Source organism: Hoplias malabaricus, chromosome X2, assembly GCF_029633855.1.
Source record: "Hoplias malabaricus isolate fHopMal1 chromosome X2, fHopMal1.hap1, whole genome shotgun sequence".
NCBI classification, from domain to species: domain Eukaryota; kingdom Metazoa; phylum Chordata; class Actinopteri; order Characiformes; family Erythrinidae; genus Hoplias; species Hoplias malabaricus.
In genome coordinates, this window is record NC_089819.1 from 8,597,106 (window position 1) to 8,623,853 (window position 26,748).

The window sequence follows — 26,748 nt, forward strand, 5'->3', positions numbered from 1 at the left end:
ACTGGCTGAAACAATGCTGCTCATGGCCGGGCCCTGTGCTCTCTGGACCGATAACGCCATCCAAAACCTTTGGCCTGATCTGGAGTGGTGTTTGTGAGCCAGAGCTAATCCTCATCTTCACTCATTTTTATGTGGCTGAAACCACATAAAAGGCTAAACATATTCAGAACGGAAACAGATTATATATATAGTTGATATTACAAATAACAGAAAAAGTATTACTTCATAACCATCATCAATATATTGTTCTTTAAAAACAACAACTAAAGGAATAAAGCCAAAATCTCTAATAGAAATCTTTATAAAACTGCAACAAAAAAAGACAGAAACTGTCATGAGGTACTAGTTTACACCACCTTTCCAAACAGTGAAGACTTTCAAATTCTGTTATACCCAGCATTAGCAGAAATACAGAGGAAGAATAAACATACTTGGGCCTTAGGGTAACAAAAGCAAAATCATATCTCAATATTAACAAAACTTGCATGTTAAAAGTTGCATGTTTGTCATGGACTCTGTGGTGGAATATTAGCAGCTGGGCCATGCTCTCTGAAGATGATCAGAGGCGTGAAGGCAGCAGTGGGGAGCCTGTAGTTGCAGTAGTTGTTATAAGGGTTGCGGGGGTAACATTTGCAAATTGAAATAATAAATATTATGAAATGTTACTGTGGTGTAAATCAAGGCTGGTCTTGACTTCATCAAGGTCTGAAAGTGTTTCCTGAAACTCTGCCCATTTCATAGACGACTGACTTAAAGGGCAGATCAGCCAATGAAACATCCAGTCAGACACTGGCTCTCCTCCGCATTTACAAAATATATAACTACTGAAATAAATAAATAACACTTATACATTATTAAGTTAACCATGAAAACATTTATGATAAACACTACATTGAGTTATTGAACTTGATCGATATTAAGCTCGAGATAAATCCAATATTACAGTGAAATGTATCTATGGCCCAAATATGAAGATAAATGTGTCAGCTGATGCTCAACCCTCAGAACTTAATCAAATCGAATGTTGCTCCCACAACTGCCTTCAGCATTTTCCTGCTGCAATACACAACTGCCCAAGGGTACACAAACAATTAGTCCATATTTCTTCCTTCACTCCAGAGAACACACAAACTAAGGGGCTTACTCAATGCTCTCCTTTGGGCCGTTTTACCAATGGAGCATTGGCAAGCTTTAAATCTCATTTAATGTTTTTCTGTAGGGCAACTTTGAAGTTCTGAATTCCCACATTATTGGTGTCTGCAAGTTTACCAAATTACCAAACTCCCTTTAAACTCAAGGCTGAGATCAGTCACAGAATGTTTCATTTCCAGAAGAGATCAGACCAAACCAGATTAATACAGTTTACCAGATTTCACTGCACAGTTCCAGGGAGCTCAGTCTGACCTGAGATCAAAAACATCCACTATCTCAATATGTATGGTCTTCACTCAACAATTCACAAATATATTTTTAAATTTAGCAAATTCTATGAAATGTTTAGATTTGAACTTGATGTGTCATTGATGTATAATTTAGCACTATGTTCTATTGGTGGAACATGTGAGCTCATGGTTTGCCCGTCAGAATGGTAAGAATCTTAAGGCCGGTATTGTGCAAAATAATAAGCATCTCAGGTACTTATGCACCCTCATTCACTTATTGTGCGTTTTATATTCATATACAGGTGACATGATTAAACCACGGCTATCTCCAGATATTTATGTGAAGTGTGTGGTTTGTGGATGTTAATAAGTCAAAAGTTCAAGGATGAGAATATTGCTGCTGTGTGTACTATGTAATGTACTGTGAATTACACAAAAGTTTTAATTACGTACTTAATGTTTCTGTTTTAATGTTTCTAACCTAAGCTCCATCACTCCAGAGAACGCAGTTCCACTGCTCCGCAGTTTATAGGGGGATTTACACCACTCTGTCTGTCTCTCTGCACTGGGTATGATGACCTCAGGTTCATCTCCACACCATCTTATTTCATTTCACATTTCTTAATACAGAATATAAAACTGTTAATAGAGACTTTACAAAAGTTGTTTGTTTATAACAGGACATGCTTGGGCATTCCCAGTTTTGTTCCACAAGAACTCGGCTCCCCTTTTTACTGCCACACACAGCCTACAGCTACTACCCTGTGTAATGTTGTCAAACCCTTACTGACAGTCCTCTGTTTTCCCTAACCTCACTTATCCAGCCATCAATAATCATCATCGTAGAGCAGGACTCAACCAAACTCTCCAACCTGCCTGGACAACTTGTCTCCAGTATAGTCTTATTGTACCATATTTTTTATCGCATTATTTTATTTTGTTTATATACCAAAGTCTAATAATTCTAAATGAGCATTTTCCAACATTGCTTCAGCCTTTGATATTTTTGTTGCTGTGGTTGCTGTCTGGTCTAGAAATGAGTGTAAATGAGTAAAAAATAATAATAAATAAACTTAAGCTAGTCCTGGACGATATGATCACAAATCAATATCACAATTAATTGTACATTTTACCCGATTACATTAATGAACGATTATTTTGTTCTTGTATTTTTGACCCTCATATTTAAGTGACGAGGCTTGTACTGCAAATATGCTCCAGTATTAAATCTGGGATATTTTTTCTAATGTCGCTGGGAGCTTGTTCCTCTCTTGCTTTGTGTGTGATTGTGCTTTGGTCACTGAAACTGTTTTTTTTTCAGCGTTTACATTGGACCTCTTTTTGTTCAGTGTCATCTTAATTATAGTCAAAACACAGCACATCCAAAGCAGAGACACTGTTTTTCTTTGGTACTAGCTGCTGTAGCCTCTACATTTAGGTTGCTTCCATGCGGCAGATAGGGGTTTTAAGGTACAGTACATGAACACACATAATTGATATAATCAATATAGACAAGATTATGTGGAGTAGAAGTTTGGAATGTCTATTTCAATTAATTGCAAGCCCTAACTTAAGGCACTACTTCACACTTTGTGTGGATCTGATTTTTTGAATAGCTGAAGTGAACCATTTGCTTCACTACAGCCAAGAACAGCACAATGTCTAATCGCTTAACCACAAGTTACCCACATCTTCCCACACTCCAGTAACACAGCTACAAAACGAAAAACACCAAAAACAACACTGCTGCCACTTAAATATGATTGGACAAGGCTAAACTGTTGTAGGTTGATATGGTGGCACTAAAATCACTTGGTAAATTGCTTAAAGCTGTGTTAATATGGATGGGACTAAACAGAGGTAGGCTAAATGGGCAGAGCTATACTGCTGTAGTGCACATCACACTTTTATTTTTCAGTTCTAATCATTCAGAGGCCCCCTTAAAATTGAACAAGTCTTTCTTTCAAAAAAAAAAACAAAACAAAAAAACAAACAAAACCAAAAAAAACAAAAAAACAAAACAAAACCACACATCATGGATTAATCAAGTTATTTTTTTAAACAACAAAACTGTTACAGATGCCAGTAAATATACACCAAATGCTTAATTGCAGACATTAATAAAAGGCTGAATAAATACCAAATTACATTAATAAATGTGTTCTTTAAAGCAGTGAATAAATAAGTTGTGGATTGGAGCAAAGTTTATGTTCTTACCAGGTTTATTTAAAATAAATGAATCGAGTCAAAAACAAAAGACTTCTCATTTTAAAATAAACTCCAATAGCTTGGTTAATCATAATGTGTTTTACATGGTTCCTCTTCGTGGCCTGTACAACACACCTCACAATCCAACTGCTCCTCAAATAACTTAAATAACTCACTTTAAAAAGTGCAAAGTCATAATATAGACATGGGCAAATCCATGGGTAAGACAACAGTCAACGTACAGTTCACATTTCCTTTTGTGCAATAGTCACAAGAATGTTTTAGTGAGAGAGAGAGAGAGGGATGGAGAAGGGGATAAGTGTCAGACAGAGAGAAAAATACAGGCAAAAAGAAAAGGAAGGGGGGAGATAGGAGAGAGAGGAAGAGAGAAAGAGAGAGAGGGCAATACGATTCAGAGGGAGACAATGAAAGAGGAAGGGGGGGATAGAAGTAGTAGAGTGTGAGAAAGAGGAGAGACACAGATTCACTATGATTTCTGCTCAGCTCCTTGGGCTGTCTGGGGGGTACTTTCTGGCTTTGCGATCTGATACGTGATGAGATACTCTGGATAGGCCTGAAAAACATGAAAAACAATTATTATACAAATAAAGACTTGTGCACAGCAGCTCACCCATTTCCTCTGAAATAAAAGGAAGTAAACAGGAATTTGTTCAGTTTTCACCTTTCAGTATGTTTACATCTGATACACTCAAATGTTTACAACTATATTAGCATTAGCTAACTGAAGCTAATAATGAAGTGAATGGCTATTGTTTAAAGAGCCAATTAAGCAGCAAATTTAGCTTGTTTTTACACTGTTGCTGTCAAACATTATTAGCAACGTTTTCAGGGACTGAGTGGTCTGGGATGGTGGGGCCCATTGTAATATCTATTACACAATATCTAACTGTGTTGTTACTTGTAGTACAATGCTCGGTTCAAAATTCTGGACTTAATAATTTCTGTAGTACTCTGTACTGACTAGTGTGTAGTATGTGTCTTTCAGCATGTGTGTGTGTGTGTATGTACCTGTTCTCCTCTGTAGATGACATATTCAGCATATGCAAGGCCATTAACGCTGGGTCTCCCGATAACAGAGTGATGACCCGGGGGAGCATGAGCCATTTTCATTGCACTGAACTGGAGGAAGGACTTTCCCAGGGTTACCCTGCAGAATAGCATCTGCCTACATACACACACACAAAATCACACAATTACCATCCAGAGCACAGGTTTACATCACATATTACTGTTCAAAAGTTTGGCTTCACAGGTCATTTTTAAATGGAACAAAATTATTAAAATAGTATTAATAGTATTTTTCGATTACATACACCTTTTTCTCCAGTGCCCTAGTGGTCACTCTTCTCTGAGCTCTCAGAAAAACTGTCACCGTGGTGAAAACCTCAAGGCTACACATTCAGTCCCTTTATTTAAGGAATATAACTGTACAATATTCTATAACAGTTGTACATCTACTAAGACTAAAACCAACTTCACAGTCCAGTTTGGCAACACACACAAAGTTCCATTCTCAAATACAATCATCAGCGTCATTAAAAACAGTTGTTCACAGCTGAACAGAGGGGGCACACTCACCTGTGGCAGAGGTAGCAGGAGCGGTCTTTATGGGCTGGGCACCCGGTTCCTCCCCCGATTCCATAAACATACTGATTACTTTTGGAGGAATTTTCAGCAAAATATATTCCTGCCCCAAACATCCCTCCGATATACGCATGACGCTCATCAAAGCCTTTGTGAATGATGGCGTTTATAAATGGTGAACCTAAACAACACACACCATCAAACAATTACATTACAGCAGAACAGCAATTTTAATTATATGGAAAGAAGAATTAATAATTAAACAAGCAACATGTAGTAAATTTATTTTTTCTAAATTTGAGAACATTTAGGAATTTAGGAAAAATGTTAATTTGAAGCACTGGCATCTGTGACAGTAGTGCTGCAACTGGTATATTGTTCTTTGAGGAGTGCCATTTTGGAATATTTTGGCCGATGATCCCACCCGCCACCCAATCCATAGTACTGTTTCCACAGTCCAGGTTGTGAGGTATGAAACACAGTAGCAGACACAAACGCAGTCTGCTACAGCCAAGGAAAAGAGTAAGTGAACTGAGATAACAGTAGATTCTACTGGATATAAAAAAAACAACTCATAATTCATCTAAAAAAAAAAAAAAAAAAAAAAAAAGAAGCTCTATTACCAAAGACAGAATAAAATGAGAGGAAATACTGGTGATGTATTTGCAAGATGGAGGCAGCCTAGAGCCCAGCAAGACTACAAGGCAGACCCAGAGTTGGCTAATTTTCTCCTGAACAGTTTTTCATTTATGCAAAAAGGATAAATGTACTCTGTGGATTGTGTGCATTAAATGAAGAGAATGAAGATTAAGTGTTGTTTTTCAAATCGTTAGCATCTCATACTCCCATATTTATACTGGAACAGAAAATTCAAATAACAAGTTAAGATTATATCTAACCAGAGCCATTTGGACACTGCTCAGGGTTCATTGCCCTTTAATCTTTGCAGGTGTCTACTGATATTCCTCTCTAAACCACTCTAAGAATGTTATATTAATAAAGATAAATTATTATGATGGATCTTTACCATGAAAGAGCATGCGTTCATTGTGATGATTGTGGTTCTCGTCAGCTATCTCCTTCTGACGGTGTGTGTATCGCTCCCGTAGCTTCTTATTCACCACCTTCTGAATCTGTGTGCACACAAAAACACACACAGATAAGTTCTTCTGTATAAATGCTTGTAGTTATACATTGGGATTTATTTTAGGCTATTCCATGATGTCACAGCTCCATGTTTCACCCTGTCTTTGAAAGACGGATGGCTAAAATCCTGGTGACGCTTCAACCAAAAGGGTCAGTAATTATCCCCACATTAGCAGCTTGTATTACTGACAGACTGATCTATCAATTGTGCTTTAATTCTAAAGCTAACGAAATTGTGTTCACCTTGATTACGTTGTATCTGTTGAACACTCCTCCTGCGTTCCCACCATCTCTGTGCTCACGAATTGTACTTTGCATCTGGAACACACACACACATACATATACAAACACATGAAATATGTATCATCCACAGACACTAACCCAACTTAAGACTTTTTCACTGAAAAAAAAACAAAAACAATCAGTTCCTTTTAGAAAAACTTCATAGCGCTGTCTAGGAATTAAGAAAATTTACATGGATTTTTACTGATTTTCATTTTATTTAACCTCTCCAACCCGAATAGGACAGAAGCAGAAACAGTATTTCAGTGACTATTTTGAAATTGTTTGTTTGACAGTTTACCTCCTCCTCAACAGACTGGAACTCCTTGTCGTCAGGTGGCAGATCAATAAGAACGGTGCCCTGAGCTGTGCAGTGGAACGCAAGGTAAGGGTTCCCTCCTAAAACACACATAAGAGTTAGAGAGAGTGAGCACAAGACATGTGAAACTCCACCACATCTGTCACCAGTAACATTGGAGACTGATGGACAATGTGAGGGGTTGAACGTGAAGGTAAAACTTAGCTTTACAGAAATACAGTTTAGTGAATTCTTTATTTTCCAGGTGAGAATAAACACAGACACAATTACATCATTAATAATCAGAAAGAATGCTAATATTAGCCTCACCTTGCTGTCCCCCCAGCAGCCTCTCGATTCCTTTAATGAGTTTGTGTCTGTGTCCGTAAGCATTTATACCAATTTCTTTTAATTCCTCATGTCCCATATCTGCCAACACATCCAGAGTGATCTACAGAGAGAGAATGTTAAGAGTACATTAAATATAATACTAATAATATATATATATATTTTTTATTTAGCACCTTTCATACATTAAAAATACAGCCCAAAATGCTTTACAATACAGAATTAAAAGAGAAAGAGAAAACAAAACACACAACGGACATGCAAAATCTAGCAAGCAAATATAACTGATTAAAAAAAGAATTTAAAAATACAAGATCAGAACATAATGAAAGACAAAACAAATTACTAAAATCAGGGAGTAATTTGAATAAGAAAAAAAAAATAAATAAATAAATAAAAAAGTGTAGATAAAGGAATTTCACTGGAAGAATAGATAATATAATAAAATAAAATTAAACGAATAAAATATAATAGCAATAAATAAACAAAATGAGACCAAAGAAAGAATATTATTGACAGTAACATGACAAAGTAAGATGTCTGGGACACAATGGAATAATCTGGAACCAACTGCTTTGGGAAGGATGATAGTAAACATGTTGGGAGCAGCTAAACTGACCTACTTTGAAAGAATTAGAGGAAAAAAAAAAAAAGATAATCGTGGCCTGTTATAACACTGCTCTTTTTTTTTTGCTTTAAAACAACAGTTAAGTGCATGGTGCATGTTAATTATACATCGTTGCTGCAACTGTGGTATCTGTACATCGTATCATGCTATTTTTAAACAGCTAAACTGAAATTATTTATGTTCTAAAAAATAAATAAATAAATCAAATGGAGGAGACAAGTTTCACCTGCTCTCGCTCAAAGATGTCTCTGAGATGTTCCAGACCCAGACTCTTCAAGAACTGAGTGATGTTCATATCTAAGCCAGCTACTGCAGAGAAGAAAAAAAACACACACACATATAAAACACAAACATCCCTACATATCTCACCATCTTTTCCCTCTCTCTCTCTCTCTCTCTCTCACACACACACTTTCTTTTTGCTGCCCCTTATCTGACCCTCACCTTCTCTCTTTTTCCTCCTTCTCGCTAACCCACTTCCTTTCAGTCTCTCAAACGTCTTCCTCTCTAATTCAGTTTCCCTGTCTGCAGGTCCTATGGCTCCTGAACTGGCCACTGAATCCTCCCTCTCTCTTTCTCTGAATGTCTCTGTTTAGGTCTCTCACCTTCTCCCTCTTTCCTCTCTGATCCTGTCGCCCCATCTGCAGGTCCTGTAGCCCCTGAGCTGGCCCCAGAGTCACTGGGGGCTGACAGGTTGTCGATACTGGATGCTGCGGAGAGGCAGGAAGGCGTGGAAGCTGGAGAGATCAGTGTGGAGCTCAGGACTGTGGCCTGTGGTTTAAAGCAGCTGGGAAGAGCATCTGGTGGCATGGCATCCATCAGCAAAGCTCGGATATCATCAGCCTGAAGACCAGCGTGGGACAGGATAGAGATAAACATAACAATACTCCCTAGGACTGCAGGGTTAAGTTGTAGTACAGAATAGGCAAACGTTAACACAGTACAGTACTAGTAAACCTGGGGACTATTCCACTTATCCCTATCTACCCATTATTTACAAACAGAACTGAATTACAACATTTACAAAAACATTAATGATTACATTGTTTTTTCTATGAAGTGCATCCTACATAAAAATAAGAATCAAATTACTCTGTAAGCAATGGACCAATGTTTTCACTACAGATCCTCTATATTGGAGGCAACCATATTTAAAATAGGTGTGTGTGTCAATGAACAGCATACTACATACATGCAATAGTACAGGCAAATTGTTACCTCTATTAGAGTAGAATATAAGGATAATATAAGGATAATATACTTGCATGATCATGTTAACATAACATGGTTCAGAGTTAGCATAGTATTAATGTGTGACTATACCGTGGCCAGGTCAAGAGCAGTCTGTCCTTCCTGATTCTTCATGGTAGGGTCAGCGCCGTGTGCTAGCAGCAGTGCACATAGCTGCGTCCGGCCTTTCTGAGCGGCCTCATGCAGCGGAGTGAATGCCCACTTATCCGTTGCATTCACACACGTGTTATACTTTATCAGCAGAGCTGCAATATCCACATGCTGCAGACAGAAAGAGGGAGACATTATTTTCTGAGTGAAATATTAATGGGTAAGTTTTATATACAGCTCATATGTTTAAATATAAGTCTAGTTTTCTAGATTTCACTACAGTTCTCTGGTGATTCTCACCCCATAGGATGCAGCATTATGCAGAGGGATCAATCCTCCTTTATCCTGAGCATTTACATCCGCCCCGTGCTCCAGAAGATACTCAGCCACCTCCAGGTTATTGTAGCCAGCTGTGACACACACACACACACAATTATTTGTGAATAAAGCTAATATATTTTTATTTTTTAGAATTTAGTAATTGGCTATGTCCAAGTTATCTAGGTTTCCCACAATGATGAAGCTGGGAGAGAGAAGGCAGCACAAGATCAACCACATGTTTTTAAACTGCAGTTAACAAGACTACTGCAGCTCAAACAACAAGCCCAGAGGAGAAATTACTAAAGTATACATGTGCGTGTGTGTGTATAGTCTGGGCTATCTGGTGTATGTGTGCATATACCTGCGAGGTGTAAAGGTGTGGAGTTCCTGCCCTGTGTGTCCCGGCAGTTGATGTTGTCTGAGCTGCAGAGTTTCTGAACTCGAGCAAGGCAACCCTTCTTAGCAGCATCCAGCAGAGCTGCATCTCCTCTGAGAAGGTCCTGAATGTCTGTGTCTCCATCCTTCACCATGTCCAAGGCCATGTTTCCATCTCGGTTTTTCTTAGATGGGTCAGCGCCATGCTGCACAAACAAGCACACACACACACAGCAGGCATTAGCATCTGTCCCAGGCTACCCACACTCTAAGGCACATGTTAGAGATATAATTATTAGTTAATTAATAGTCAGCATTTATATGCACTCTGTAATGTTCACATTATCCACACTCTCAATCTGAAAGATTGTAAAACACTAAGGGGGGGTACAGGTGGCAGTATGTCATCAAATTATAAATTATCAAAAGATACAAAGAGTTTCATGATGCACAAAATATCTAAACATATTTTTTCAAACAGGACTAATTCTTGCCTTTGTAATAAATAAATAAACAAACAAGCAAGCAAGCAGCTGGTCAATGTTTCTCCAGCACTAAGCATATCCACCATATGCTGAGCATGCTTGAGAAATTCAGCATTTGTCATGACAAGTATAAACATAGTGTATGCCCCAGAAAGAGCAGGGGGAGATATGACTTGTGCTGTTTAACTGTTGTATAAAACCAGATGGATCTTTAAATGATGAATTTGAAAGAGAAAGGTAAAAAAAAAGTTTGTAGATTAGATTAGTTCCAAGTACCTTTAGCAGGAGTTTGCAGATCTCATATTTGCCTTTAGCTGCTGCCTCATGGAGAGGAGTGAATTTCCACAGATCAGCGACGTTCACTGATGCTCCATGTCTCACCAACAACTCAGCAACTTCGTAATGACCATATGAACAGGCATTATGGAGAGGAACGAGACCCCTGAGAGAGAGAGAGAGAGAGAGAAAGATTAGTCAGTAGGAACCAAAAAATGTTAAGATATAACCCCAGCCATTAAATGAACACCTACTGGTGTAATCATTTCTTAAATATAGCTGACATCCATAACATCAAGGCAATTTTGATGCAATGATTTTGCTATTCAGTTCCTGAATGAGCATTATTATTAATTTTTCTACTCAAGTTCACAGTTTGTTCTATTCTTGAGTGGAGTACATTAGTAGAAGAGTTAGTGCTAGGCAGAAATTCTTGCATTTATTACAATATATATTTTATTGTTATTATTTGCCTATTAAATAATCTACATGATTTAAATCAAAATAATACAGAAGTAACAATACTGAATGTTAAATATACTGTCCATTCTGCTATTGATAATTTACAGTGAGAAATATTGCAAGTGGCTGCACAGAACACTACGTTAAAAAATTTCAATCACTGATCTATTAACTAATAAATGATTTTATTGAGAGACCAACATCACTATGATGATGATAATGATGACACTGATGATGAAAAATATACCCCTTGTCCTTGGCGTGGACGTCAGCTCCATGATGCAGTAGATATTCCACCACTGCAACTCTGTTATAACCTGCTGCGAAGTGCAGCGGCGTGGAATGGCGTCCCTCTAAATCCCTGCAGTTGACGTTCTGAGGAGAACACAGTTGCTGCAGGAAACACACAGAGGTTTTGTAATTTTAACATAAATCAAACACACAGTAATTGCCAATGAGGGCACAGGTTGTTAATGGGTATTTGTTCGGTACAAATTTGTAGCAGTCCTTTTTAGGGACTTTTAACCGATTTAGTTAAAAATGTATGTAAACATGTTTTGGTCTCCACAATGTGAAATATTCCTGGTACACACACGTCATGTCCCACATGTCTCTCACCTTGACTGTGTCCAGATCTCCAGCTTTGGCTGCCTCCAAGAAGCGGTAATCCACGTCTGAGTTCCGAGTCGGAACGTTCTCTGAAGGAACACAACAGAAACCACATAAACACTTCAAACATCACAGAGCACAAAATCTGTATTTAACAGTGTGTTATTCTAAACACGGAGTATCTGTGGCAGTATTAAAGTATTTATAATTTTATATTAGTCTGACCACTGAGTATTTGCTGGACAGCCTCGTTGCCCATCTGAGCGGCTGTGAAACCCTGCAGGGAGACAATTGACGGGTCTGCACCATAACTCAGCAGCAAGCGACAGGTCTGAATGTGTCCGGAGAGAGCGGCTCTATGGAGGGCTGTCTGACCCAGAGTGTCCACTGCATTGACCTGCAAAAGGAGAGTTTTGATTAGAGTTTTATTTAAATAAAAATAATTCTGAAGTGATGTTTCACTTCTGTAAGCATTTGTTCCAAAAGAGTGTGTTAAAAATGATTATATGAATATATTCCAACAATGTAATTTCTTGTTTTTAGGGCTGTGAATGTATGTGTGATATTCAGAGTAGGCTCTGGACCTTGGACTGGATAAACAGTTACAGACAATGAATGAATGAATAAATGAATGCTGTATGTTTGTATGTGTATCCACACCTTTGCTCCGTGTTTCTGCAGAACCTCCAGAACATCATTATGAGCTCGTTCAGCAGCAACATGAAATGGAGTCATAAAACTGCAGAGGGGGAGAAAAAAAAAAACAGAATTGTAGGAAAAAGAAAAAGTGATGAAACCAGAGTCTAATGCACAACCCGTTTTAGCCCTTGCCCCTACCACATAGCCCTAACCCTTTGCTTTGCCATAAGGTTAGGATGTCTCCATTCTTGTTGGGATAAATGGATAGGGCAAAATGCTCAATTTTTCTGAGGCACACTTCAAACTAATTTCATTAATGCCTTTAAATCATAAGCAGAATGGTTAAGCAAGCGACCAAAGGGACCCACACATTTAAGCTTTTTCTCCTTATGATAACCAAATGATAAAACACTATAATAAACATTTTGTAGCTTTTTATTTGTGTTCTGGTGATGCATCAGGTTCTTGAAAAGTTTTTATGTGTGTGCACGAGAGAGAGAGAGAGAGAGAGAGACTCACTCTTTGTTTTTGTCATGGATGTTTGCTCCTTTTCTTAGAAGCAGTTCAGTGACCTGTTTGCGTTTGGGGTGGGGAGACGCCACTGCGCAGTGCTGTAAACACACAAATATTGATGGCTATGTCAGACTGTGTCAGGCTTAGACGATCCAGTTACATGTGTGTGTGTGTGTGTGTGTGTGTGTGTGTACCAGAGCACTGTCGTGAGAATGTGGGTGTTTGAAGCTAATGATCTCCTGTTGAGTTTTCTTCACTTTAGCCACGTCACCCTCCCTCGCTGCCTGCAGCAATGAGTGACCCTTAAACTCATCTAAAAGAAAGAACAAAAGAGAGAGAGAGAGAGAAAACAGAGAATGGAAGAGAAAGAGAAAGATAAACAGATGTCATACATATATTACGTGCGTGTGTGGGTGTGAACTGGATTCCCTCCAGTTCAGAAGTAGGGGTGAGGTCTATGGATCTCTTGGTGTGACAAGTGTGTGAATGAAAAACTTACAGTTGAGTTTGTCTCTGAGTTCAGGTGTAGGAGTGAGGTATATGAATCTCTTGCTTTAACAGGTGTGTGTGTGTGTGTGTGTGTGTGTGTATTTAACTCACAGGTGAGCTTTTCTCTGAGTTCGGGCGTAGGGGCAAGATCTATGGAGCTCTTGCTGTGGCAGTTCAGGAGGTTGGGATCAGCTCCGTGACTCAGTAATAAAGAACACACCTCCACTCTGTTCTTACTTGCTGCTTCATGAAGAGGAGTGAACTGCCACAGGTCCATTGCATTCACACAGGCTCCATGCTGAGAACACACACACAAACATCAGCAGAGGTGTACAAAAATAAAAAGTTAATTACAATCAGACTGTTGAAGAATCCATTTCAGAATGCTAATAACGTTTCATGTGCCATGCCCTGAATCTTAGTTAAAATACTATATTTACAATCAATCCATAAAAATATATGCCATATTTTGCTTTGTTATTTCTGTTATGTCTAGTTGTACATTTATTCCAGTTACATTACTCTGTCCAAAGGATTATTAAAAGCAAGTCTGAACTTCAATACAATAATGATTAGAATCAACTTATTGTTGTACTGAATAGTTTCCTACAGAATCATATTCAAACAAATATTGCACTAATAAAATTTTCTGACCTTTAGCAGGAGTTCAGTGACCTCATAGTGACCGTAAGAACAAGCGTTATGAAGAGGGACCAGACCACTGAGAGACAGAAAAAAAAAAGGTTTAATGTTAACAGTCATAGGGTCAGTTTTTAAAAGTAAAAATCTCTGGGAATAATAAATCTCAAGGTACTTAAATATAACAACATTATGCAGACATGGTATTTGGCTTAGGTTTTTTTGAGAGAGAGAGAATGAATGGTTTACCCTTTGTCTTTGGCATGGACGTCCGCTCCATACTGCAGCAGCAGCTGGACGATACGAACTCGGTTATAACCAGCTGCCAGGTGCAGGGGAGTTGACTGAAAAACACAGACAAACACATATGCTGAATATACAACCAATGCAATACACATAACACTGTAATGTAATTAAAATCACTGGAGTAGCCCTGCCACTTAACTCCTAGAACCGAGCCTAAACTTTAATTTGAAAATCTAATGAATTGACAAAAGAAAAACAGGTAAGAAAATTCAGTACCACTTTAGAATTAGACCACACTTATAAAAAGGTTATAAATGATAAGTTTATAAAAAAGGTAAGACGTTATTAATTATGCTGTAATACATTAATAGTCATTTATCATCAGCTATAACAGATAGATTTACACTATTAAACCTTACTTTGTTTTCTCCATCATTCGGCTTTAACCCTGTCAGCTTCAGTACATATTTGTTAATAAGTTTAACCAATCAATAAATTACGCACCAACAGAGTGTCTTTTTATACATTATTGATAATGTGGTGCGTACCCTAACAAGAAATAACTAAATTCATATTCTCAGGTCTGAGCTTATTCTTTGTCATACAAATTTTCAGTAACTTCTCTGACACTATCAGAGGTCACTGTTGCACTTGCTGTCTCTGTGTTACATATGATTACTAATGACTTCTAAGATGTTTACAACCTAATTAATGACGTAATAAACAAGGTTTTAAAACACTTTAAAAACCTTTATAACTATAGTCATATTTTAAAGTGGTACTGAAAAGTCTTCAACATAAAAATGAAAAAATTAAAATTAATTTACTTATATAAAACAATTTAGAGTCATGAATTTTAGAGTCACAGTTTTCAGCGGCTCAATATACATCCCAATCTACATTAATATCTTCTAAATTTATACATTATATTCTTATCACAAACATACCCCAAAACCAATGCATATAGCAGAGTTAATCACTATTAGACAATACAACTGCCATGCAATGACTGAATGATGAATCATGCTCCTTCATATCAAAAAAGGGAAAAATAAATCAGTGATACAGCAGTAAATTGGAAAATTGGTGGATGATAAGAATGCTCAGTGCAGATTCAATTTTATTCCAAACTCAAAAATTACTTTCAAATCAAAACTCTCATTAAGATCACCATCATCAGATCCTGAATCTATTCACTGTTACTGTCTTTATCCAGCACACCTCATACACCTGGACATCACCCACCACAGAGGAGTCAGATTAAGCTCATTGTGTGTTCTCTTAAAGACAGATTACAGTCAGGTGCATTAGATCAGAGTTGTGGGTGTGAGATTAGTGTCAGCTTGGTGCAAGGTGTGTTAGATTAAAGCCTCTTTGAGCTGGGTAATTTAGATTGTTGGCATGTATGTTAGATTAGCCCCAGCTTTGTTTAAGACATATTAGATTAAAGCCCCATTTGAGTCAGGTGTGTTACATGAGAGCCAGGTGGTGTTAGATTAGAGCAAGTTGTGTTAGATTAAAGCCAAAGTACAGTCAGGTGTGTTAGAGTTAGAGCAAGGTGCATTAGATTCGAGCCAGATTACAATCAGGTGTGTTACAGTCAGAGCCAGGTCACAGTGAGGTGTGTTCAAGTCAGAGTCAGGTGTGTTAGATTAGGGCCAGATTACAGTGAGGTGTGTTAGATTAGGGCCAGATTACAGTCAGGTGTGTTAGAATCAGAGCCAGATTACAGTCAGGTGTGTTAGAGTCAGAGCCAGGTTACAGTGAGGTGTGTTCAAGTCAGAGCCAGGTGTGTTAGAATCAGAGCCAGATTACAGTCAGGTGTGTTAGAATCAGAGCCAGATTACAGTCAGGTGTGTTCGAGTCAGAGCCAGGTGTGTTAGATTAGAGCCAGATTACAGTCAGGTGTGTTCGAGTCAGAGCCAGGTGTGTTAGATTAGAGCCAGATTACTGTCAGGTGTGTTAGAATCAGAGCCAGGTGTGTTAGATTAGAGCCAGATTACAGTCACGTGTGTTAGAATCAGAGCCAGGTGTGTTAGAGTCAAAGCCAAATTACAGTCAGGTGTGTTAGAATCAGAGCCAGGTGTGTTAGACTCAGAGCCAGATTACAGTCAGGTATGTTAGAGTCAGAGCCAGGTGTGTTAGATTAGAGCCAGATTACAGTCAGGTGTATTAGAGTCAAATTTAATCTGAGCGTGTTTGATTAGAGTGAGATTAGAGCCAGGAGTGTTACAGTCAGATTAGAGAAATATATGAGATGACATCCAGCCTACATGGATACTTACACCAAGTCAAGATATATTTACATAGATCCCAATTGAAGCGCTATATTATAACGGGCCTCATACAGCATGTCAATATGTGAGACAATGTCCAGTTAATGTGTGTTCATACTTGTCAGTTTTTGTTTGATTTAAATGAACCCTGATCTGACTGCTCTGCTAATTCAGTTTTTTGAGTGTGTGTGAACACGTCTTTCGAAGTCTTGAACGTGCCAAACTAATGAACTACGACCACCTGAGCAGTCTTTTTCTAAACAAACATCAGTACTTTTTTTTTCATGTATGAACACAATTCAATTCAAAGCCATCTAAACAAACCAAAGAGTGCTTTGAAAACAAACAGGATACACACAACCCCAATAAACCCAGTATGGTGCATTGATCTGATGACAAAAAAGTTACTCTAAACTCTAAAACGTTGCCTGACACGTGCGTGATGCGTCACTTTTTCTTTTTTTAATTTTCTTTTTGTATATTTTGTAAATATGAAAGCTAATCAAACTAGGACTAAAAAGTATACATTTTTGTTTGGTCCAGACCAAGGGAACCAAACTACAAATACATTTCTGATCAGTTCTCTAATTAACACAGTCAGCTTAAAACAAATTTATTTTTATAGGCAGGACACCATACATTTCAGACGTCTACTGTGAATCCTATATAGGGATACATGCTGTATTGCTCAGAATAACCTATTACATTACAGTATACTACAAACTTAAAATAAGTGTTAGAAAACATCCACTACTTAGAGTCTTCAGTGCAATAACACATAACACAAACACAAAACTTACAAAAAAAACAACAAAAACACACAGATCCAGGTGTGTGAGGTTGTGAATAATTATAAACAATCCAGTGCAGGATGTCATGCTTTATTTCAACTAACCAAACTGATCCAGTAAAAGGAGAGAAATATTGATCTTAGTTGTGGGCAGGGCTTAGGTGAAGAGCGTGCAGCAGGATGGGCTCTAGCAAACAGCAGGTGATTTGCATAAACAACAATAAACAGACAAACAAACCAAAAACAAAATGAAAACTTATGGATAAGCCTCATTGCATGTCATTCAGACTTGAGCAGCTGTGTGGGTGGAGATGGATTGTGCACAGCACAAACAAAAAACAAACAAATACACCCCAAAAAAATACCCCATAACAATTCCAGTGCAATTAATGTGCATGTTTATGAATGGATTTTAGGGACAGAAATTATATGCAAATTAAACATATTGTTTGTAACTTCAAAACAAAACTTACCAGCATTTTTTGTGAAGTAGACTGAAAGACGCCAGAAACAAATATATAAAAAAAAGCAAAACATAAAAAATTAGGCCTAAAATCTAACATGCTCATCTTTTAGAGGATTAAAAAAACAGTCATGAGGTACTAACTCATAGTAACTCACTGTTTCACCTTAAACCCTCTATATTCACCTTAAACCCTCTATATTCACCTTAAACCCTCTATATTCACCTTAAACCCTCTATATTCACCTTAAACTCTCTATTTTAAAATAGTCATTCAGTCTGAAATACCAGTCTACCACTCTACAATAGAGATTGTGTATTCTCTATTAACACAAACACATTCCCATCATGCATCAGGAGAGTGGCAGTCAGAGTCTAGAAGGTCACAGAAAGTGAAGGCTGTCGGAAAATATCAGCCCACATACATACAGATACACATTCCTTCAGAGAGACACAGAGAGAGAGTGTAAGAGTCCTAACAGGCACTTGGAGAGAGCTTTCACATAAATTTTCAGAGAGGAAAAAGGCATCACACACAGGAAAATAACCTTAACACGTACACTCAGAGAGGAGGAATGCTTACACTACACACACACAGTGGAACAGAGCACTCACACACACTCAGGCAGCAAGAGTCCTCTCACACAAGCTCTGACAGGAAAAGAGCACTCATACACAACCTCGGACAGGAAAAGAGCCCTCTCACTCACACACACACACACACACACACACACACACACACACACACACACACAGGAAAAGAGCCCTAATGCATACTCTGAGAGGAGGACTTCTTATACACACATACACACTGAGAGACTAAAAGAGCCCTCACACACACACACACACACGAAGAGCCCCAACACACACATATCCAAAGAGAAATAAAAGCCCTCACAGACCCACTCTAAGCGAAACAGTCATCACAAACACAAAGACATACAAACTCAGAGAGAAACAGAGCCCTCACACACAGGTTTGGTCAGTTTGCTGCTCTTTGATTTATCCCCAGAGCTCCCTGTAGTACTGCTGAGTGTATCATTTTTTAAAACCAAATTCTCCCCAGAGTGCAGACTGCAGCTGATGTGCGGAGCATGAGAAGGATTGAAAGATGCCACAAACATATTGTTTATAATTGATGTGTCAAGTAAGTATATAAATAATGCAATTATGTAACGATATTTAAACATACTAGCAAAGCATACTGAATGCACAGCAAAATAACAATAATACACACAGACTAAGGGAAAAATTATCCCGTGTCTAAAGTGCAAAGAATGTGAAGAAACCAGAAGAGGACAAATTTACTGCAGGGGAACAGAGGAGACGGCCTAAAACCTAAATAACAAAGCAAGCTTTAAGCATCCCTCCAGGCTGAGCTCATTACATCAGAACTGGGTCACCACAAAAAACAAAACAGCAATTTAAATAGAAATTAATAAACAAATAAATACGTAAAAGCAGGGCACCTGGGGATTGACCAGTGCTTGGTCTGGGAAACATTAGAGAATCAGACTGCACTAAATATCTGCCGAGGGAACTAACATTTATGTAAACAACAGGCAATAACTATATAAAATACTAACACATAATAAATACCATCAGATGTCATTCTCACAGAGAAGTTTTTGAGAAGATTTTGATTAACTATATTCATGTGGAATTAGGAGATTCAAAAAATTTGTAAGGTAAAAACTTTAGTTTCCCTACAATCAGCCATTTAACCACTAAACACTCTCCATCACATTGTTTATAGTTTAACGCTGAATTATGGGGGGAATTCTTTCAGGACAAATTCACCTTTAAAACAGCAATCGTAGTCAATTAGCTCTAATCATATGTGGCAGTCTGGTACAGATAATAATAACCATAACAAAACATTTCAATAATAACCATAACAATACATATATTTACCTTGCGTCCATCACTGGCGTGACAATTAACATTGAGTGGTGTTAGCAGAGCCATCAGCTTGTCCTCATTCCCACTCCTGACACAACACACACATAGACACCATTGGATACAGCAACACATTTATTCAAAATGTGACAATGATGAATCTAAGCCTTAGTTGCAGGTTGTAGGTGTCATTCCTTAAAATCTTCTATTTCTGACATAAAATATAACATATTTAAGGCATTTAGGAGCCAAAGGCATTTAAAATACAAAACTTATAATACAATATCAAAAGTATTACAAGATCTCAATAAACCCTAAACCTGAAGGTCAGGTACAGGTAAGAAGTTCATATGAGAAAATGTGATAAATAAAACAACGAATGTGATTTATACTATAACTAATATTCTCTGAAATAGCACACACACTGTGTCATGTGATGTTGGTAGCTGTGTATTTCTTCCTGTGATTTCAGTAGTGGCAGCATCACACATGCTTTTTAGATTGTTTTAGATGCTACTTTAAAACTTAGGGGCATTTAATGATTGGCCAAAACTCAAGGCTTTAAAATACCCATCAAAATCATTATGGAAAACAAGTGGTATCATGTAATCTCTTATTAAAACTGTGCAGGGGGTCAAGCTAATAGATGTTCTGGGTAAAAAGGGAAATTTCTCCTGTGTGTAGGGTGATGTAATTTTAACAATATTTACAATAGTATAAACACTATTGTAAGACATATTTTTAATAGTAGTAACATTTTGGGTGGAAATTTTCCATGTAACATGTACAGGATACACTCACCTAGCTGCTTCAAGGAGCTCATCCTTCTTATATTCACCTGCAGACAGAAATACACAAATCAACAGTGAATAAGAAAATGTAATTTTGAGTAATGTGAGTAATGTAATATTTGTATGTGTGTGTGTACCGGTGAGCACGCTTTTGGCAGAGGGGTCTGCAAGGTCCAGAGCAGACTTCCCATCTGTGTTTCTAATGTTGGGGTCAGCACCATGCTGGAGCAGCACTGAAACACATGTGGACAATTACATTTAATTAACTGCGACTTTTACAAGCCCATTTCCAGAAAACTTGGTAAGCTGTGCAAAATGTAAAAAAAAAAAAACTCAATGATGTACAATCATCAATTAAACCCTATATTTAATTGCAAATAATACAAAGACAATCCTTCAAATGTTGAAAAAACACTTGCCGATTGTTAATTTGATGCCAGTAACTCATTCCAAACAAGCTTTGACAGATAAAGGTCAAACAAATATAAAACAAATCAGGTTCATTGGCAACAGGTTAGAGACCTGATTAAATTTAAAGAGAGTATCACAGACAACAAAGTTTGTCACTGCATCCACAAATGCAAGCTAAAACTCTGAAATGCAAAGAATAAAACATTAATAAACATAATCCAGAAAAGCATCTGCATTCATCAGGCCAATTATTTTCAATTTTTTTAATCCACTTTTTCTGTCTACCAGTACTACCTAACCCTACCTGAGAAACAGAATAGTTAAGCATACCAATTTTAATTTTTTCCTTACTGTATGTATGTAAATACCTGAATATATTTACACTTAAAATACTAACAGAAATACCAATGCTGGTTTAGTGATGAGGCAGGTCTTAACCAAAAGTCTGACCAATCAAAATCAGAAATTCTATTTAGATATTTATCTTCTCTTCTTTAGAACCTCTGAGTTAAAGACAGGGGACCAACCAGGTTGTTATATGCACACAGTTCAAAAGCCAGCATCTGCAATGGTATGGGGGTGCATTAGTGCACATGAAAGACATGGTCTTTCAAATCTGTGACGGCACCGTCAATGATGAACAATATACGCTGAGCGACAAGCTCCCATTCAGAAAACATTGTTCCCTGTCTTGCAGGAATCTTGTAGTAATAAAACACCAGTACACATTCTGCATGGATTAGAATAGCATGGATCCTTAGTAAAATACTCCAGGTGCTAGAACAGTGCAGACCTATCACCCACTGAAAACAACTGATGCATTATAAAATCAAAATCACTCAAACACAAATACTTTGGAGCAGCTGAAATCCTATAACAAGCTAAAATCTGAAAATATTTCATTTTCAAACTTATAGCAATTGGTCTCCTCAATTCTCAAACATTTAGAGTGTTGTTAAAACACTTTTTTAAAATGTTTTTACTGGCTTTCACATTTGAAATATTGTCTTCATACTATATGTTTCATACGTATCATTGTGTTTTGTTTTTAATTTTCATCAACATCCCAATTTTATTTCAAATATTTTAATTTTAACAGTAAATTTCACCTTCACAGTAGACCCATCCACATGTAGTCACTGTGTCCTGACTAAAAGTGCTTGTGTAAATGGGAGTGTTCTCTCTCTCTTTTTCTTTGTTCTGTGTGTGTGCTTGTGTGCTGTATCAGCAGAGTGTGAGCACAGAGGCATTAAACACATCTCTGACATATTTACTTCCAACCTTTCTGCCTTAAAATGCAAATTTAATATTCCACAAAAGCCTATACAGTAGTATACAAATTCATGGTCAAATGTAGATGTTTTATTGGTCGTCTGACTGACAAGAACTGAATACCTCCTCTGCAGATGGTACACTTATATGTGGCCTTTTTTTATGGAAAATTGAAATTCATGTTTTCTATTCATTGCATAGTTTAAAAATGCATAAACATATAATGCGACATCTGTTCCACGTGTTATTAACTTTAAGTAAAACTGAAGTATTAAATGTTTTTGCACATTGGTATCACATTAATATTTGCAAAAATGTGACTCACAGAAGAGAGTTTTTTGTATCTTCATTTAGAAAGTCAACAAAACATATTATAAATAGGAGTTCAGAGTGTTTTCGAAGACTGTGTGGCTTGAGGTTTTGTCAGGATAAAGCAGCAGAACAAATAAAATTAAAAACATAGCTGTAAAGACATAGTATTTTGGAGTGGGATATTTATTAGAAAACAAGTGAAAATTCATTCCTTAAAGCTTGTGTTGGGTGCTAGATATCAGGATATCAGGCTGAATGACACTGACAACAGCCAAACGTGATAGTCAAAACCTTTTGGTCAGAGCATCTCCAAAACAGTAGGTAACCACTAACCACTACATATCAGCAACATTCCAGAAGACCTGGCAGAAGATGAAGATGCTCAGACCAACAGATGATTTTCACAATGTAACGTAGGTCAAAGTCTCTCAGATCCTTAGATTTGCCTATGTTTTCTGCTTCACACATGCCTACTTAAATATCTGACTGTTCATTTGCTGACTAATAAATCCCATCTTTTGACAGAGCCAGTATAATGAGATACCAAGTGTTAATATCTTAATTTTGTGGATGACCGGTGTATACGCTGGACCTAAAATAAATACTGTTTTTAAAGTAATCCTGTAATAATGCTGTAAATATATAAGGTTGGAGAAATGTGATACAATAACTCATTAAAATTGCTGCGTTCCTCACCGATACAGACGTCAATCTTGCCCTTGATTGCTGCCTCATGTAGTGGGGTGTAGTTCCAGTTGTCACGAGCATTGGGATCTGCTCCCTGACACAAGAGCAAACTAACCACCTCAGCATGGCCAAAAGAACAGGCGTTATGCAGAGGGATGAGACCCCCATCATCCCGAGAGTGGACACTCGCTCCAGTCTGCAGCAGGTGTTCCACAACATCCTTCCTCCCAAAACCTGACAAGGAGAAAACACATACAAATACACAAATCAATCACAATGACCTACTCACGTTGAGACAAATCTCCCTCCCAAAACCTGAGGCAATAAAACACATCACCACTAACGATCTGAAAACATTTGTAAACACATGCAAAATGACAGCTTAAGTAACCAAGCACAAGTCTTCCTCTCAAAACCTGAGAAGAATACATACACAAACACATACATTATTGATCTTTACACTGAAATACAGAGACCCAAGAACAATCTTCCACCAAAACCTGACAAAATTGTAGACAGAAGTACACATACATCAGCAATATTGTATAAGTGTCATTTAACTAAGAACAAATGTTCCTCTTAAACTCTGACAATAAAACACACCCATATCAAAAATAATGATATGCATACTTTATTAAGCGTGCATGAATTAACAAAGAAAAAAATCCTCCTTCTAAAACCTGAGGAAAAATAACATATAACAGTTACTGATTAATCACAGGTACTGACCTGTTTTTTTTAAAACAATCGTGTTTACTTTGATCAATCACAGCCATTTTTCTTAATAAATCACATCTCTCAATTCTTGAAAAATCATAGATGTTAAACTAACAATTATTCAAATGTAATACCCAGTCTATCATAATTTTAGATCTGTCTCAGCTGGTTTCCTTTAACAGTACCATCTATATAGCTGTCAATGTTATTGATCATTAATATCTGACTTGCTATCAGTTTTGATCAACCACAGCAGTTTACCTACCATAATTATTGATCAACCATATCTCTACAGATATTGCACATACACACACATCAGAAGTAATTACACTCAGAAAAGTACATTCGGAAACACTGAGATTTTCAGTCTAAATTAATCTAAAGAGAAAATACACACAAATACTTAGAGTAATAATGATCTGTTCAGATAATGAAAATATTAAGATATATATATATATATATATATACACACACACACACACACACACACATATATACATACATACATATAAATATAATTATTACTCCCAAAACAGGGTGAGAAAATAGACACACACAGATTCATTAACAACAATCAATTATGCATTCTGATTCAGCAAATATCTGCCTAAAATAACCTGAGGACATACAAATAAACAGCAACAATCATCTGAGTTTCACTCACAGCCAAAAATCAAACAAGAACATGTCTTACAGACCCTAACAAGAAAATTCACATATTTATGGCCGTTACTTTTTTGAATACAGCTTTATCTATAATTCTCTTAATTTTTATATATCGCAAATGTTTTTAATAAACGATCACTCATTGATCAATAAGATATTTAATGATCAATATTAGATATTTGTTTATGAATATTTAACATCTGTTACTGTAACTATTTTCTGTTACAAATCACATCTGTTTACCAACCATAACAGTGATAACAGGCATTGATCACTGATCTTTAGCTATTAAAATTTGTAATAAATCAGGGCTGTTTACATTAATCACTCATAAGTTTACCCATGTACTAATGAGTTTTAAATATTCATAGATGTTTAACAGTGGTATTTGTTTGTGAACATTAGTGCCGTCGTGTTTAGCTGAGTAGCTTGCGTTAGCTCCGTGTCCGTGTTGTTTACTTAAAGCTCCGCGATGATCGATCGTATTTTTTAATCGATAACTGAACCGTGAGTGTGTTTTACCCGCAGCGAAGTGCAGCGGAGTTGATTTCCTCCCCGCCAGGTCCTTGGCGTTCACGTTAGCGGTGTCTACGAGCCGTTTGACCCGTGAAACGTCTCCGTTCCTGCAGGCCTCGAACAGATCCCGGAGCTCGCCGCTGAGCGCTGCCGGGCTCGGGGCTGCGGAGGAAGGGCTGCTGCCACCCGCAGCCCCACTGCCTGAATTGGAGCCCGGGCGTTCCGGAGAAGCCTCGGTGGGGCTTAGCGCTACCGCGGACGCCTCGGCAGCATCCGGAGGCGGCGAAGACACGGCGCAAAGCCGCGGAGGAGACTGGAGCCCTCCGCCGCAGTGCTGCTGAGAGGAGCGCCGCGACACCGCCATTACACACAGACACACGTAAACTCACATACACACTTACATACACCCTCTTACAGCTTTACACTTCTAACCCCTACATACACACAACCAATACAATCATACACACACCTTCAACAACACAAAACACACACACATCCGTTTAGAGAGAGGCGGGCTTCCGCTTACAGTCCTTTTTCATACACACGGTACACTACAATACAGTCAGTACAGTGGATCTCTCTCTCTCTCTCTCTCTCTCTCTTTCACTCACTCACACAGACAGAGTGTGTGTGTGTGTGTGTGTGAGAGAGAGAGAGAGAGTGTGTGTATATATATATATATATATATATATATATATATATATATATATATATATATATGTGTGTGTGTATTTAATGTCCTAAGCCCATCTTCCAGTAAAATAAATCTAAGTGGGTTTTATTTGTGTCATATAAAGCTCAGTAAGCTGTGCTGCAGTCAGTGGGACTCCAAGCATCTAGCATCTGTCAGCAGAGGAACTGAAGACTGCAACTAAATAACTGAACAGCCAAATATGATATATTTTAATTTGACATGGTAAGATGTTTTTATATACAGTATTTCTTGTTCTGAGACACTATAAAACAGTTATCTATCATTGTGAAACTTAATGCCAGTAGCGTAACAAATGTTTTATTTAAATTACAAGACATTGTATTTTTAAAGGTACAAATTGGTGTTACATTTTTAAAAAGTATATAGATGGAACCAGATGGATGTCCACAATAGGGCCTGTGTTGCCTTGGAGACATCAACAAATAGTTGCAGGCACTGAGCTCCAGACCACACTTGCCTGTTGATGGTATTTACTATATGTCTGTGGTATTTTGGGCACAAGGGGCACAGATGGATATGAACTGAAAGTATATTTTCTGTTTATTCATGTTGAGATGTAGTTTGAGAGATGCCTATTTCCTCTGGAGCAGCTGGAAGATCAGGAGCTGAGCACAACACATATGGCTCTTATTTAAAGACGTGAGTATCTACAATTTTCCTCAAAATAATGCATCATCATTTAGCAAATTAATTGAAGTATGGATTTTACTGTGTATTTTACACTGAATGCCAGAGCAGTTACATTTATTTTCCTTCTATAACTTTTATAGGAATATGGTACAGTGCTAACTGTGGTCTTTTGTTCTAGAGAGCTGCTGAGATTAATATAAGAGATTAATATAAAGTTAGTTCTGGCATAGATACAGCTAATCAGAGTCATTGTAGTGTTGATTAACTAAACTAGCTTAACACACAAAACATTTAGTTTCATATTTAGCTGA

At 37.5% G+C, this 26,748-nt stretch overlaps 1 protein-coding gene across 4 annotated transcripts; it reads right to left on the reverse strand.

The window, feature by feature from the left end:
- Positions 1 to 2,912: 2,912 nt before the first annotated feature.
- Positions 2,913 to 25,577, reverse strand: LOC136676273 (poly [ADP-ribose] polymerase tankyrase-1-like). 4 transcript variants are annotated; one of them, XM_066653137.1, is made up of 28 exons: positions 25,099 to 25,577; positions 23,203 to 23,427; positions 20,649 to 20,744; positions 20,522 to 20,558; positions 19,736 to 19,811; positions 17,832 to 17,852; positions 14,296 to 14,390; positions 14,062 to 14,128; positions 13,519 to 13,705; positions 13,113 to 13,231; positions 12,925 to 13,016; positions 12,427 to 12,505; positions 11,992 to 12,163; positions 11,776 to 11,855; positions 11,405 to 11,550; positions 10,696 to 10,861; positions 9,921 to 10,140; positions 9,539 to 9,648; positions 9,221 to 9,409; positions 8,503 to 8,740; positions 8,124 to 8,203; positions 7,252 to 7,372; positions 6,925 to 7,022; positions 6,585 to 6,659; positions 6,223 to 6,328; positions 5,190 to 5,376; positions 4,620 to 4,776; positions 2,913 to 4,164 (listed from the first exon to the last, which is right to left on the reverse strand). In XM_066653137.1, the coding sequence occupies exons 1-28, from the start codon at positions 25,454 to 25,456 to the stop codon at positions 4,078 to 4,080; spliced, it is 3,684 nt and encodes a 1,227-aa protein (XP_066509234.1). In that variant the 5' UTR covers positions 25,457 to 25,577; the 3' UTR covers positions 2,913 to 4,077. The 4 variants fall into 4 exon arrangements, with proteins under 4 accessions (XP_066509234.1, XP_066509236.1, XP_066509235.1 ...); XM_066653136.1 differs by having other exon boundaries at positions 2,914 to 4,164; positions 8,124 to 8,206; XM_066653139.1 differs by lacking the exon at positions 17,832 to 17,852.
- Between the last annotated feature and the right edge of the window lie 1,171 nt (positions 25,578 to 26,748).